The sequence below is a fragment of the Megalops cyprinoides genome, chromosome 10, assembly GCF_013368585.1.
Source record: "Megalops cyprinoides isolate fMegCyp1 chromosome 10, fMegCyp1.pri, whole genome shotgun sequence".
NCBI classification, from domain to species: Eukaryota; Metazoa; Chordata; class Actinopteri; order Elopiformes; family Megalopidae; genus Megalops; species Megalops cyprinoides.
Window position 1 is genome coordinate 8,738,177 of NC_050592.1, and position 16,711 is coordinate 8,754,887.

A 16,711-nucleotide genomic window follows, 5' to 3' on the forward strand; every position below is an offset into this window, starting at 1 on the left:
AGAAAAACGGCCTTTGTGTTTGTTGACTTGTTTGTGGGTAACTTGCCACGAGTTTCAACTTCCTCCATTTACTGCGGTAAAGTGAAGCAGTATGAGAATCGCTTGACCGTTTCTTCACAGCTTCGTAATCTGGCAAAATGCTGGTCACAATTTCCACTCTTCTGAATTTGATCATCTTCTTCCTCCCACACTGTGAGTGATCTATATCTTTCCTCCCTGTACTTTTCAGTTCAGTGTTTGTCAAATTACCAAAGCGCTTTTCCGTGTTTTGTTAGGTGGTAAAACTATCACCGAAATTATGACACCATTCTCCTGGTGTAGCACAGTCTCCTTGTCTATGCTCACTTAATTACACTCATTCGTTTATCTTGATTTTTAGGTTTGAGTGGAGACACCGCAGTTCATGGTTAGTAACTATCATATTCATTATTTGCTTTATGTCTGTTTTGTCAACCTGGAAGCCAGACTTCTAACCTTCTCTCCTTTCACCATAACAAAGGAAATGGGGAATCACGTCAATATGTACATTGTACTCGCTAGTCGTGTATTCAAATATGACTCAACCTATAGCCATTTACGTGAGTTAGATCTATTTTAAAACAATGATGAAGTGAATTATTTGCTTTATATTTCTCTCAAGCTGGAAGCTAAAACAGTAATTTTATCTCTACTTGCACCATGACGAAGGAAATGGACCGCCGCTGTTTGCATTGTATATTGCAATGTATTAAAACATGATTCAAACTGTAAGCACTTAATGCCCACATAGTGGTGAATTCACAGAAGTGTCTTTCAGACAGAGGGTTGTGTGAGTGTATTGGGGGGAAAAAAAAAATCAGGCTGGTGTGGTGGTACCCCCACCCCCCACCCCCCCAATTTTATGTGCAGAAGGTTTTGCTTTGACCTGCAACAGAACTGACATTTTATGTGCAACAGATGTTTTGCATTTTACATATTATTGCTATATGCCCAGCACTGATGGGAAATGTGACTTGCACGAGTGTTGATGTAAAAAGTTCTTAGAGACTTTCAATCTTAATTTCAATCTTATAAATGTATTTGGTGCATTATCCTATCATACAGTAGTTTGCCAGTGAACATTGGAAATCCTTTTCCAGCAACTGGCAGCTGTTTCTCTTTTTCACTGAAAGACTTTTACACTCTCACACAGCACTGTCATAAGCAGGAAGTGAAGGCCCAGGAAGTGTATTCCAAAATGCAGTATGAGGTGTTTACGTACGATTCACAAACCTCATACAGAGAGTGTATGAGATTGTCTTTCACCTGGTTGCAGTTTGATGTTATCCATCTCTACAGGTGGATATTTAACTGAGGCAATTTTGGGTTAAGTATCTTGTCAAAGGGTAGGCTACAGCAGCCCCAGCAGGGAAACTGGCAACCATTCGGTTACGAGTCCTTCTCTTTAACCACAATGCTACACTGCCCAATGAGTTTATCATTCAGATCTCCTCTTTTAAGGCTGCATCTTAACCTCAGCCATTTAGGTATGCTGAATGCCGAGCAGCAGCAATGAAGGTGATGTTTCCGTCCTGTCAGTTCCAGTGAAGCCCGAGCCAGCAGTGCTCAGCGTGAGCGCGGAGGGAGTGACCGAACAGGGGTCCATCAGTGTCAGCTGCATAGCTCCGTCCACAGCGCGAGTGGTCAGCTGGAGGCTGTACAGCGACACGCAGCACAGCCCCCTGAGAAACGATACACGGGGAGGGGGGCGAGTCCGGTTCACGGTGACCGGGAGGGAACTCCTCCAGGGAGCGACGCTGTTCCGGCTGTACACTATAGCGAGGGTGAGCTGCGACTACACAGAGATGGAAACGCTCGCTGTCTCACAGCGTAGCGACAGCGCTGCTGTCAAAGTGTACGGTGAGTGCGAAACTCTTTCGCATGTCCAGCTTAACAGCCTGTCAGCTTACATACAGTATTGAGAATTTAGCACAGCGCTTTGATTGAACATAAAAGTTGCCAATTAGTGTCAAGTGTCAGTGTACATTAGTAGTGGACTATTTATTAAAAAAAAAAAAATACGCTGAGGGCTGTTCTTTTTATTATGATGTGAAGAGATTGTATTCTCTTCAACAGGCCAGCTACCAGAACCCAAGATGCGAGCGACACCTACAGTCATAAGAGAGAGTGACTCAGTGCAGCTGCGCTGTGAGGGGCCTGGGTCTCCCTCTGACTCTCAGTGCAATTTCTACATCGGTGCGAAAGAGCTGCCTTCTTCAACATGTCAGCGTTCGGTTACTGGGGTCGAGCTGCTCAAGGAGCAAAGTCCCAGCACATACACCGAGGTTCAAGTTAAATGTCAGTACACAGTCAACATAGGATATAACATCAATTCCCCGTACAGTGGTTCTGTTACAGTAACACTGCTGGGTAAGTAGACTCTGTAGAGTAGTAGAATCTAAACCTCAGATGTTATTGACAGTGTTACTTTTTCATTGGCCCTTACTTACCTTTTGCATTTAAACTCATTTTTTTGTATTTTTTTGGCAAATATTTTGACTCTGAAGGTAGTGATGTGTCTTTGTTTCAGACCTGACAAAACCCAATATCTCAGTCTCCACTCACCGCACTGAAACACAGATTCGCTGTGAAGCCCCTTCACCCATCACTGGAGCTGTCTTTCAACTGTATAACAGGGGTGTAAATGCCTCTAAAGAGAATCAGGCTGGACCAGGAGAGAGAGCTGTCACCTTCACTGTCCCTGACGACCCCAACCTGAGATACTGCTGTAGCTATCAGTATAGAAGATTCAAGTCTGCATTGAGTGACTGTGTTGGACCTAAGAGGCATCCAGAGACTGGTGAGAAACTGCACACAAACCTGTGCTATTCTTTCTATCCCTTTGCAAGTTCTAGAGCTCTCAAAAAAGAATGTTTCATTGTCAAGACCAGTGCTTGTTTCATATTTCATCATTTCTCATCATTATTGTCATTATCAGTTATCCTTTTGACTTGATGTTATGCACAAATTGTGAAATCAGTGTTGTCCACAGCAAAGCAATTTATGCACAAATTGTAGATAAATTAATAATGGGTCCATAAAATAGCTCAACAGCTGTCCTGACCTATTTTTTTTCCAATATACATGAGCTGAATTCTACGCTCAGGGATTGGCATGTAGTGAACTACAGGATGGAGTCTGCATGTGTTAATGAAAAAGAGGCCCTATTTTGAGTAGTTGGTGTATGTTGCTTTCACAGTTTGGTCACACGGCAATAGGAAAAAAGCTCAGCTCTAGAGCGTGGGCCAGGGTTCACAGAGCTCTCTGATGTAAAGTACACCTCCCCACAAAGAGATGTGATCTGGTTCTTTCCTACATGAAGGCCTAAGTCTACTCACATTGTGTCTTATTTTTTCTTAATTCTAGGCTGGTTTCCCACAGTGGGAGTGGTTTCTGCAGTGTGTGTGGTTTTGCTGGGCGTGACAGCTGTCTGTCTGTATTGGAGATGCAGTGAGTACTACTGATAACTGCCCTGAGGTCTGAATTCTAGTCTGTAATTGTCTTGAAGGTCATTGTCTTGAAGGTCAAGTGTCATCCCTCCTCAGCCCTTAGCTTTTGATTCACATTTACAGATTAGTCAAGATCGGTGTAGTTTTGCTTCTTGTATCAGAACTGGGAGAGAGATTTCATCTAATAGATGATTTAACCCTTAAAGCTATTTAAGTAGAGCTGCAATTCATGCTGGGATCCCACCCTACGAACTCAGGATTGTGTGTTTTGACTAAGAAAAGCCTGGAAGTAAATTGCATGCCTTGTTTCTTTCTCCAGAAAAATGTGGATCCAACAGGTGAGATGTTTCATTGTTTCATATGATAGCAGTTTTTGTTGAATTATCAAATATGATGTCAACATCTCAATCTCCCTGTCAGCTGATCAGTGCTCATATAGTCTGGCCGAGTGTACGCATGATGTTTCTTTGAGTTTCTCTGTCTGTGCATGACTTTCATCGTAAAGTGCGCCTGTAAATCAATTAGAGTTTATTTTTTGAGACTGCCCATTACTCCCATTAGTGAAACTGTGAGTAAGTGCCATCAATATTCAGCTTGTCTTTATTTACCACTCTACAGTCCCATATTGGATTTGTATAGGGGGGCAGTCTGTGTGAAGCTAGTGTTACTGATCATGTCTTTTATTAAAATTGCTTGTTCAGTAATTTATGAGCTGAAATCAATAAACCATCTGATGACGCTCAGTGGTGGCAGCTGACCACATTTGTTTAAGGGGCAGATCATAATGAAAATGAATTTATGAATAACATTTGTGTAAGGCTTTCTACTTGCACAAAGAAATACATTTATACAAAGGACTTCTAGCACATAGCTACAAGAGATGGAAAATTTAGATATGTATTCAATTAATAACTGAATCAAACCTAATTAGCACTTGGAACAAAAGCCAGACCACACAGTGCATTTAGAAACACTATTTTGGTATTGCAGGTATGCCATCTGCCAGGTTACAGGGGTGTGGGATATAGCACCAAGAGTTAGGCTCTTTGTGGGGTTTCTACTCAATAACACAATGTTGTTTGTGGTAAATTTCATAACAATGTTAGACTTCACTGCAGGCAGAAATTTACTGAGCTTTCTTGTTCCATTAATATGTATAGCTGTATGTCTGTACTCTGCAGTGCATTTACTTCATCTAACTGTAAGTCTGTCTATCAAACTGTCTGCAAGCCTGTCTACCTTTTAAATATGTGTGAGATTTGGTGTGTGATTGGATAATGTTGTGTCTCTCTTCCCCAGCCTTTGACTGATGTGACTTCCTCCACAGTCTGAAGACAAGGCGAGAGCAGATTAACACACACACACTCACACACTTACACTTATTTACTCAGTCCTTCTGTACTTCAGATGCCTTTTCTGTTGTGATGGTTACCAGATTATGGTTACCAGATGTTTTTCACCAATACCAGGTTAAATCATTAGATATTTTGTTTGTATTTTGCTTATTCGGTATTTGTTCATGCCATTTGAAGAATAAAACATCAGGTTAGAGAGGGGAGGTAGCTGCGGTAATTATAAATTTCCTTACTATGGACAATAAAGAAACATTTTTCTAACACAGCAGATTGAATGACATTAAATAAACTATACTTATATGTATACCATTCTATGCTCTCCATTATTCCTCTCTCTAGTCTCTATTCCTTTGGGAGTCTTCCTTTTTCCATAACCCTTTTATTTCAGTTGGTTCTGTAAGCAATGTTGTCTGCTGAGCCTCCTTACATGTTCCTGTAATCTGGTTTACATACAACAGAGCCTGATGTCTTCAGGGTGTAATACATATAGCTAACTACTCCCATCGCCATGGTTGTGGGGACTTTAGGGGTCAGTATTATATTAAATTTTGAATTGAATGGTGGACGATGGAACTTGAGCTGCCAGTATTCAACATATAGAATCTTAGAGACTGTCAGGCATTCCAGAGCCAATCAGACCTGTAAGATAAAAGCTGTGAGAGGAAGAGGAAATGTGTCTCTAACACAGCAGATTGAATGACATTAAATAAACTATACTTATTGTATTGTCTGTGAATCATTCTCTGCTCTCCATTATCCAGTTGAGCTCTGTATTTTCCTACTATATACATGAAATCCTGAACAGGCCTCACTTAATAGGCTTTAATGTTCAATTAAATTGCTTCATATTTTGCGCACAATAGGTGGGTGTTGTGAGTGCTAAGTGGAAGTTCTAAGCAGGAGAACTAGTTGTGAGGGACTTGCTGGGCTGTTTGTTTTCATATTAACAATTTAAAAGTGGAAATCACATTTTTGTCAGCAGCTGGGGCACTCACCAGGGGCAGGTGGGGCTTTAGGTGCCAGATAGGATAGTTAGAGGCACCCATGTCTCATTATAGATGACAGAAGCTTGAGGAAGGTGAAGTAACCGTGCAGTTTGATAAGCCGGTGTGACCTTAGCCAGGTAAGGAAGCACCAAGTGTGGTGATTTGTGTGTGCCATTTCTGCATGTCTGCCTGTAGAGGGCATCTAAGGGCAGTGGTGAAATTCTTAATAGTCATCTGATGGTCCAAGAGGGGGGTGGAGAAAAGAATATTACCCTTCCTGTTCATGTGTGCAATTTTTTAATGAATTTTACAGATACCTACCCTATATTATTGTACTTGCCTTTTCTTTTTGTCCCTGGTGATATGGGTGCAAGAGAGCTGGTCATGAGGCAAACCCCCAGTGTGTTGCATTTGCATTCTGGAATACATGACTTGTTTTCTCTCAGCTATGTGCGTTATGCATTTAATGCTAGCTAGCTGCTAAGCTAATTTTATGGGAAGAATTTTTTTTTTTTTTTTTGAAGTAATTGTCAAGCACTTCTGATTATACTTGGATTAGTGCTTCTGGAGCTTTGCAGTAGTACATTTTGAGAAGTACAAAAGTGTCAAGCAGACATTTCCCCTAATCGCTCTACTCTCTGTGAGAACCTTCCAACCTCACTTGTAAAGATAAAACAAACGCCCCAAAAATGGTATTAATGTAGATTGTACAACTGACCAATGGTTTTTCAGTTACTACAGTGACTGACAGGCCTGCTAAATAGGTGTTGTGGTTTTGGTTTGTGGGTTATCTGATAAATGACACCATTTCTTTCTTCCTGAATCCCACAGTACAAAGAAAAAAAAAAAAGTTAAAACAAAACTGCCAGAACCTTACTGTAGTTTCTTCATAGCTTTGTGATCTGCCAAAATGCTGGGCACAGTTAACATTCTTCTGCACTTGACCATCCTCTTCCTCCCAGATTGTGAGTGATCCATATCTTTCCTCCCTGTCATTTTCAGTTCAGTGTTTGTCAAATTACCAAAGGGATTTTCTGTGTCTTGTTTGATCATGTCTTTCATTATTTTGGTGATGGTTTTTCACCTTTCTTCTGGTGTATTGTCTGTGCTCACTTAATCACATTTCTTCATGGTTCTTGTTTTTCAGGTTTAAGCAAACATACCACAATTCATGGTTAGTAATTTTCGTATTGATTATTATTAATTTATGTCTGTTTCATCAGCCTGGAAGCCAAACTAGTACTCTTTCCCAACTCTCCTTAACCATAACGAAGGAAATGGGACATGTACAATTCATACTGTCATGTTATTAAGTATGACTCAAACTAGCAGTTTAAATATGTCGGCTATATTTTAAAACACTGATGAAAAGCTTGCGAGAGAGGACATTTCATTTCCTGAAACAGCTGTTCATGCAGTACTCCTTCATAGATCGTATTCTATAGTAAAACGCTCAAGCAGGAATATTTTAAAAAAAATAGACAAATATGGTTGCAATTCTGAATTCATGATAAATTTAATTTTCATACAGTTGCCATGATTCGATAACAGAAGTACATTTTTAAAAGAATGATTTCTATGATTACTCAGGATTCTTAAATTGTAAGCTTATTACCAATTTGCTACATCTTTGCCTTTTTGCCAAATATCCAAAAACAATCAAGGAATTATTAGATAGGAAACAGCTCATATGTGCATTGCTAAGAATATAAATATGCAATAGAAAATATTACCAGGTTTTTGACAAAAAATCAATATAATTTGGAGTGGAACAGAATGTCTTTTCAACATGCTTTTAGTGGGTTTCATTTGATACTTTTTTAATGATATTCTCTTTTCATAGAGATTACTTGGTGAGATGAAGAAATGTAGCCCTCCTAATATTGAAAAAGAATTGTAAATATCAGTATTTTTTTTATGTCCCCTCTTCACAGGACAGATACCGAGACCAGTCATCAGTGCCTCTGTGGTCAGCAATGAGGGGGAGTTTAATATTGCCTGTATGCCGATGCTCAAAAAACCAAAATCTCTCCATAATATCACCTGTAACCTGTACACTGGAGACACACAGGTTCCATACAGAAGTATATGGACCAAATCTGGTGTCTGTAACTTTGATGTGAAGATCAGTGATCTGCAGAGAGCTTTGCAGTCTGTGAGGAACAGGCAGGTGAGCTGTGACCACAGCGTGGATACAGACCCACTCTCTCACTCCCTACGCAGTGAAACATACAACATACCAGGTGAGTCTGGAAAATACTGTCCTTACTGACATCCGCATTAGAGGTCACAGGAGGGTTATCATATTTCTTGCATTATAACTTTTTAGACTGTAAATATGTCTCTAATATTGCCTCAGAACAAATGAACATAGCATATCCTCACTCATTTTTTAGTTATGAGTACTATTCTTCTACTTCTGCAGTCAGTTGTGGTATGTGGCATATTTCATTACACTACCTTTTCTCCTTTATAGCTGCATCTTTAAATTGGGAAGAGAAACTCCCATCTACCACACCACACAATGGTACATATTTCTTTGCTTCGGGTCATCTCCTAAAGGATGCTGTATTTGCTGGCAATAAAAGAGAGAAAATAAGGTTAAATAAGTAAACTTTAACAATGTGTGAGGAATTATAAGGCTGTGTCAGCAAGGTCTCTCAGGCAGAGACATTTATGCTTCCTATTCCAAACACTATTCAAGGCTGAAAGGAAGTCTGCAGTACAGATCGATTTTCATACTTTGCGCAGGACCTCCAACTCGAAGGATGATTAGCCGAAAATTGACTGGTGATGTGTGCATTTCAATATGATCAGATATGATGGTTGCTTTGTAAAACACACTTTCCACACCTTAGAGGACCCCAGCCATGCATTATATACCCAAACCCCATCCTGCTAGAGCCTGACCAACACACATATTCCAGTGGCATTATGAACGTGTCCAATTCTCTATTATATTGTAGGGCCTGTATCCAGACTTTCCATTTACATGTCATTGCATTAACAAATCAATAATGACATGGACAATTAACCCTTTGTGTTCTCTATTTGTAGATGAGAGAAATACCTTGCCAGCTCCTCGGAAAACAAAAAAAAGTATTCACACTGCTTTTTTGTTGGAACTGATAGTGTGGGCCTAAGACTAGCCAACATGTTCTTTTTTAAAGTTCAGCTGTTTTTAAATGCATTTTATCACTTGCTGTTGGGATTGCCTCCTGTAGAGAGTGGCCTTTCACTCTCCAGGCTTGAGGGACAGGGGTTGGGAACTTGTAACTATTCTCATTTTGCACTTTATGCCTCTGTGTTACAGACTATGGATGGCTTTGAGCTCAGACTGGCTCATAATCTCTTTCTTGGCCTTTGAATGTAGATACTGAAGGAGATATACCATATCTTAAATGCATGTCCTCACTACAGTGCACTGGTACTTGCTTTTTATTCATATTTATTCATATTTCCACTTTCCAGCCTTCACTGCAAAAACTACACTGACTTCTCACAACTCAGCGTTTCACCAGTCAAGTGGGTTATATATTGCTGTCATATTGCACCATATTATTGCTGTCCGTTCATATATTTTCATAGATTTTTAAATGAACTGTGTTTAAAATTCCCCACCTACATACAAGCTGGATATTTACTTAGACCTAAGATTGGTTAAGCATATTACCAGAGAGTACAACAGCGGTAGCCCATCAGGAAATAGAACTGACAGCCTTTGAATTACAGGTCCTCAGATTGATCTGACACCACACCAGAAGCATAGAATTCTGAATACAATGGCTAAATTCTTAATGTTCTCATTTTTTTATTTTTTCATTTCTCTTAGTTTATGAGTCTTTAAAGCTTTGTTAATGTTTAGTGTTGATCAGTAACTGTACAGTCCTGCAGTTCATGAGTCATATTTCATCTGAAAATTCCTTTATCAGTGGGTCGCATGCTTTAAAAAAACCCTGTTTTTAAAGTCATTTTATTACTGCCTATTGGAATTGCCTGCTGTAGTGAGTGGCCTTTCACTCTCCAGGCTTGAGGGGTTGAGAACGTGATATATTCATTTTAAGCACTTTATGCTTCTGTGTTACAAACTGTGGATGACTTTCAACTCAGTCTTTGGCTCATAATTTTTCTTGGCTTGTCAGTGTAGACACTGAAAGAGTACACCATATCTTAAATATGTGTCCTCACTACACTTCACTGGTACTTGCTTTTGTATACTGTGTGTGTAAATGGCTTAACCACAGTGCCCTTTATTTATTCACTTTTCTGACTCTCCAGCCTTCATTGCAAGACCTGCAGCGACTTCTGTCACCCCAGCATTTCACCACTCAGGTGGGTACCTTCAATGCTATTGCTCTCCTTTGATACCTTTAATATCATAATCTCTTTCTTGGCCTGTCAATGTAGCTACTGAGGGAGTATACCATATCTGAAGTATACACCGATGAGCCTAAACATTATGACCAACTCACGTGAATCGAATAATGTTGATCATCTCCAAACAAGGGCACATGTCAAGGTCTGGGTAGATTAGATGGTAAGCGAACAATCAGTTCTCGTAGTCAACGTGTTGGATGCAGGAGAAATGTCCTCACTACAGTACACTGTACAAATGCTTGAGTACAGAGCTCTTAATTTATTCATATTTCTGATCCTCCAGCTGTCACTACAAGAACTACACTGACTTTAGGCACCTCAGCATCTCACCAGTCAAGTGGGTATCGCCAATATTATTGCTCTCCATTGATTTATTTTATAGATTTTGAAATGAACCGTGTTTAAAAGTCCCCACCTGCATACAAGCTGGATATTTACTTAGACAATGTGGCTGAAGCATTTTCGCCAGAGAGTACCAACAGCGGTAGCCCATCAGGAGACACACGTGGCAACCTTTGAATTCCAAGTCACTTAAGTTAAGTTCTTATCACTACACGTCATTGCTACCGTTATGCCATTTACCGTTTTTTTAGTCCTCAGATTGATTTAACACTGCACCCGAATGTAAAATTCTGAATACAATGGTTAAAATTCTTTGTCTTGTCATTTTTTATTTTCTCATTTACTTTATTCATGCACTTACATTTTAGGAGAACCCACAATAGTCATTGTGTTCTCAGACAAATGTCACCTAAACTTATACTTGCTGTTACTTCCTGTATCTGCTGCGTGCTTGATAGTAGCACCCTGTGTAGTTGTTTCTCTGCAGATGTGATCTGAAGTTTTCTATCATCACCAAAGACTTTATTGCTGAAGCATGTGCATGGTATCCTCAGTGAGTTTTAGCAGAAATGGTTTATGCAGACTTTCCATTTACTTTTAATTGCATTCATGAATTACATAAAGACATGAGCAATTAACCCTTTGTCTTCTTTATTTGTAGATGAGAGAACAACCTTGCCAGTTCCCCAGGCAACAAAAGAAAGTATTCACACTATTTTTTTTTGTAACTGATAGTGTGGGCCTTGTCCCAAGACTAGCCAAAACATTTTTGTTCGTAGTACAGCTGTGTTTAAAAGCATTTTATTACTGGCTATTGGGATTGCCTGCTGTAGTGAGTGGCCTTTCACTCTCTAGTCAGGAGTGAGAGAGGTGGAAAACTTGCTGTACCATATCTTAAATATATGTCCCCACTATAGTGCAGTGGTACTTGCTTTTATACACTGTATGCAAATGGCTTAATCACAGAGTCTTTTATTTATTCACATTTCTGACTCTCTAGCCTTCACTGCAAGATCCACACTGACGTCTGGTACCCCACAATTTCACCAGTCAAGTAGGTACCTTTATTAGTATTGTTCTGCATTGATATCTTTTATAGCTTTTTAAATGCACCACGTTTAAAAGTCCCCACCCACTAAGAAGGTAAGGGGTCAGTTTATTTTCCCGAAGAAAGTTTGTTTCATGACAAATTTTATTTATCAACTTCTTTCTCATTAACTTGTACACCAGTTGTAACATTTTATGGTAAAGTGTATACAAAGGCTGCAAACAGAGTGACACAGTAATACAGATGAAGGTAGTATGCCGAAATGTTTTTCTTTTCTTCTTTTCTTCTTCATTTCTCCTGTTAGATATATGTGCTCACTACAGCACACTGGTGATTGCTTTTGTACACTGTGTGCATTTGGCTTGACCATAGTGCTCTTGATCTGTTTCTATCTCTGACTCTGCAGCCTTCACCACAACAGCTACACTGATGTCTGGCACCTCAACATTTCACCAGTCATGTAGGTACCTTCAATATTCTTGATCTCCATTGATATCCTGTATAGATTTTGAAATGAACCATCTTTAAATCAATCACGGAGTATTTCATGAATGATTAATACCTTCTTTCACTTTTAAGCTTTGCCTGGAAGTTTTACCACTGATGAAGCAAGGCCTCAAGGTGGGTTGCCTGCAGTGTGGGCTTTAAATCAACAAAAGCACTGAACCACCAACAGACACATACGGAATCAAAAATTCTACATGTATGCCAGCTAATTATCAGAAATTTTATTATATTGAAAAGTGTCAAATGAACTGACAGCTTTGTTGTATCCATTGCAATGAATACCAGTAAAAATGACTGAATAAGACTGCACTTAAAAATAACTTTTTTAAAATAATAGCTTTTTACCTATCTAGGTTTAGTACAATTGTAAATCACGTGGCAGGACTCTAGATGATATGAAAATGCATTTGTTCAGCACACTGAACCTAACATACATGGCCCACATTTGAGAACTGGTTCACTGAAATATGTGTATCAATACAGCAAGCCATGATCATTAACGTTCAGTCTTCTACAGATACATCATTGCACCCGACTAACTACCTGGCTCCCATGGCACACAATTGTAAGTGTTGTCGTCTTGTGAAAAATGTTATATTTGAATAAAAACTTATGTAAAAGTATGGCTAATCAGTTTCCAGGGCAATGTTAACATGTTAAACAGTATTTAGTTTAGATGCTTCAAAGTAGCCAAAAATATTTAGAAAAAAAAACATTTTTAGTAAGAAATTCATACATAGGCATCAGCTTCACTATTTATATCTGTCTATTAAACAAATTTAAAGCATTTAAGCATAAGTCCTTAGATCTAAATGTCTTTGAATGCATGTTTTCCATTATTGTAATCAGGCACATCCAAACTTTTTACAAGAAGTGTAATTTGTCTGCCCCCCTGTCAATGTACCGTATTGTTTTACTGAGCAGCTGAGCAGATGATAGTGGGAGTGGGCTCGGCAGCTGGCGTGGTACTGCTGGGAATGGCCGCTATCTGTATATGCAAGACACAAAGTAAGTGCCTCTAACTGGAATTTCCACAGAATCAATTAAATTGCATTTAGCATACCACATACTATAATTTTGCAAAACGTTGTTTATTTCTTAGACAAGAAGAAGTCAAAAAGGTAAGATACTTATTTTACTGTTCTCTGCTATTGATCATTGATGCCTCTTTCCTGATATGGCCTTTTTTGGCTTTATTTACGATTTCTTACCATTCTCACTCTTTGCTTGATAAAAGAAATAAAGAATTAGCTGTGTAAAAAGCTTTGCTGATGTGTGTTTCTCAACAGACAACAAAGTGATTCATTGAATAGCACTTGGTGTAAGTACCCTCATATATGACTGTCCTGACACCTGTGTCTTTTCAAAAGGTAAAAGGGGTTGGATTTCGTCATTTTATGGATGTAGCGCCTCTTGGGTGTGTTACTGGTAGCTCAGTGAATCACTTAGGAAACCGATGGGGACACTGTAATGTAAGGGATGCTGTCTTATGAAGGAGATATTATACAGAGGGCCTGACTCACTGTGGCCTGCCATGGCACTTATTGCAGTGAATTGGGGTGTTTTTCGATGCCCATATAACTATTAAAGCTTAGCTTAATCAGTTAATAAGTTCATTTCTTGATACCTCAGTTAAAGTGTGCTTCCATCAAAAGCATCTGCTGTTCATCACACATTTATGAGGTGTGAAGTAATTTGTGCCTTGTAAAGCACTTGGAGAGCCATGAAAGCTGCTGTATAAAGGAAAACATTTAATTTAATTCCAAATAAATAAATAGCCGGAAGATTGAGTGCTGCATAATGGAGTATAACAGTATTAGTGTTGTGACTTCTGATCCACAGCAACATCACAGAGGACAGCAGATAGCTCAGTGACTGCAGAATTTATTTGAATACAAACCAAAAGACAACTGAAAGATTCCAGTCTGGCTTTAATTCAGTACTGAGAGTGGCATCTGTTCATTTTGGGGAGAATTCCAAATTGTTACAATATAATGCTTTCTTTGCTTAGTTTCTCTAAAATAGTCTCCCAACTTAGAGTTCACCTAGGTGGATGTCCGACAGGTATCTTCTGTTTGTAACCAACTACTTTGGAATGAAAGCCACAGTAGTTAAATTGTTTTCCTTGGTATGATGTCCCTCTATATCAGAAGTTTTCAAATTCTGCATTCTGCATTACCACAGCATATGTGACATGCTCAGTGTTTGCCCGGTGTAAAGTGCTCTGTACTTTTCATATTGCAGGTGGTTCTGTGGGTGTGGGAGATGTTCATGAAACAGTAAGTACTACACATTACAGTTGCACCCTTACTCAGCTATATCCCATTCATATTTTCAATGATTGTTCAGGACAAATTCCTCAAGGAGCTTAAGATAGGAATCTTAGGGTTGCCAACTCCAAAAAGTTGATAATGGCTCAGCAGTTCTTAATGCTTTCCCAGGTCAGTAAGCAAAGTTCGTTCAGGTATAATAATGTTTTTTACAGTGTTACATTTTAGTTGTTGTCTGTGTATGTCTGTCTGCCTGTATATTCTCCTAAAGTGGCTTTATACATGTATAGATGCATGTCTGAAAAAGTGATATCATTGTATGTCATTATCTTTGCATAAATCTTTGTCCCGTATAGATTGATATGGATGGGACCTACTCTTTGATTACTTCTGTGCCCTCCACTTTTAAACCACTCCCATCTGGTAAGTTAGAGTCTGATGTGAATTGAATTAATATGACATTGCAGGGAATTACATCATTCATAAACTTGTTCATGCCTGGTTTCCTGCAAAGACTGTGTGTTTAGTACATTTGTACTGGTCCGTGTCCTGACAGAACATGAGCAGACAACCGTGGGTGAAGAAAGGGGTTATCATTTGCTACCACAGCAGAACTGAATGTTCATCTGTATTTTTCCTGATTGGGAGCACTGAGGTTGTTTTTTTTTCTCGTTGTGTCGTAGGCTCTCCTGTGAATATCACAAAATCCAGCAGTGACACAGTATGTACTCTGTTGTACATATTGCCATGCAACATGCCATATTCATGATATCAGCACTATCTTAAAAATGATCATATTGAATTACTTGAAATTAGTTAAAAGTTAAAGTTAAAAAGAGCTTTGTAATACAATGGTAATGTTTTTGTATTTTTGTAGAACTGGTTGTTAAAATTGGTGTTTTGGATTTTTCGTAATTATATGCTGAACATGATCACATTTGATTATGCACTATTGTGCAATTCTGTGCTGGCTAAATTGCGCATGTGTTTATGAAACAAATTCCATTGATTTTTCTGTCCCTCTGTCCAGCCTGGTCAAGATGAACTCTACTCCTTCATCTGTAAACTCCCGGTGAGTTAGTGAGCGATATCTACATGTACTCTAGCTAAGAGCATGGTACAGGGTGCTTAAGACACAGAGTATCAAGGGAAAAAATGTGATTTAATCTAATTTCACTAATCAACTGGCATCAAAAATTTATCTCTGCTGAAAGAACTCTATTGTGAGGTTCAGATATTTAATAGTGAGATACTGAACTTTCAAGTTTCAACATTTCTGCAAGACCCTGTGATTTTATTAAGAGATTTATAAATCTCTTTATGGATGTATGTAAATGTAGGTGCAAACATCACTTTCCAGAAAATACAACTACTAAATAGGCCTTTTCAAATCAATTGGCCTTAAATGGTATCGCAAACTTTGCCAGATGAATAAATGTAAATATCACAGACATATTTTGGCTGTATTTGTATTATTTTATCTATTCAGCAAAAATGTGATTGACAGATGATAACGGAATAAGTCTATGTTGTGCATGTCTGAAGGAAGGCCCATTGTGCTCTTTAAGAGATCATTTTAATCAAAGTATCACATTTTTACATACATGAAATAATTTTCTATACTGTTAATCATTTTAAGTATGTTAAAGATTTTGACACTGGCTGAACATATAACATACTAACAGAACTATATGTGTTAGCAGTGGCTTTCTTTCAACTCCACACTCTTTATTTTGTAGAGTTGAATGTGTTTTTTCTCTTTGATCTTGCGGTTGACACAAACAATGCATGAAGAATAGCAGCTATACTGTAAGGGCTCAGAACCAGACAAGCTATCCTTATTGTCGTGTGACTGCCTTGGCAACCACAGCAGTTTCTCTCTGACCACATGCTGCATTTGTAAGCGTGTACGGGCTGCTTTGTATGCCGTTTTGGACAGTAAATAGTTTTTCTCCTTTGAACCAGACCGCTTGCCAACCGTCCACCAACAATGTCTCCTCAGCTACCCTTCAGAACAGCATAGTCTACAGCACTCTGTAGATTTCAAATACTTCTGCCATGTTTTTCAAAGTACACTGTATAACTGCCATCGTGTGGAGATGTAAAGTCTGTTAGGTGAATATTTAATCATTTGTTTTGTTTAAGCATTTGTTGAGTATGTATTCTGTGGCAAGAAGCTTTCTAAATAGAGTAATGTAGGAGTCAGACTGAGTTCAGTCCAAGTTATCATATGGCCCATCTGTGACAGTAATGCATGTGATTATGTCTGCGTGTGTGGAGTACTTAGCCATATTTGGGTACGTTTTGTTTGTTGTTTGGCCCCTTCCTCAAGATTTGAGGGGCTCTGTAAAAGTAAGAA

At 38.8% G+C, this 16,711-nt stretch overlaps 1 protein-coding gene and 1 long non-coding RNA gene across 2 annotated transcripts; both read left to right on the forward strand.

The window, feature by feature from the left end:
* On the forward strand, positions 1–5,082 carry si:ch211-11c3.9. The gene is made up of 8 exons (XM_036538252.1): positions 1–192; positions 380–406; positions 1,558–1,878; positions 2,095–2,388; positions 2,549–2,818; positions 3,385–3,468; positions 3,787–3,805; positions 4,767–5,082. The coding sequence occupies exons 1-8, from the start codon at positions 138–140 to the stop codon at positions 4,771–4,773; spliced, it is 1,077 nt and encodes a 358-aa protein (XP_036394145.1). The 5' UTR covers positions 1–137; the 3' UTR covers positions 4,774–5,082.
* A 9,202-nt stretch (positions 5,083–14,284) lies between these two features.
* On the forward strand, positions 14,285–16,584 carry LOC118784239. The gene is made up of 5 exons (XR_005005237.1): positions 14,285–14,361; positions 14,709–14,775; positions 15,036–15,073; positions 15,383–15,424; positions 16,318–16,584. It is a non-coding gene; the product is annotated as an uncharacterized LOC118784239 (long non-coding RNA).
* The last annotated feature ends 127 nt before the right edge of the window (positions 16,585–16,711 follow it).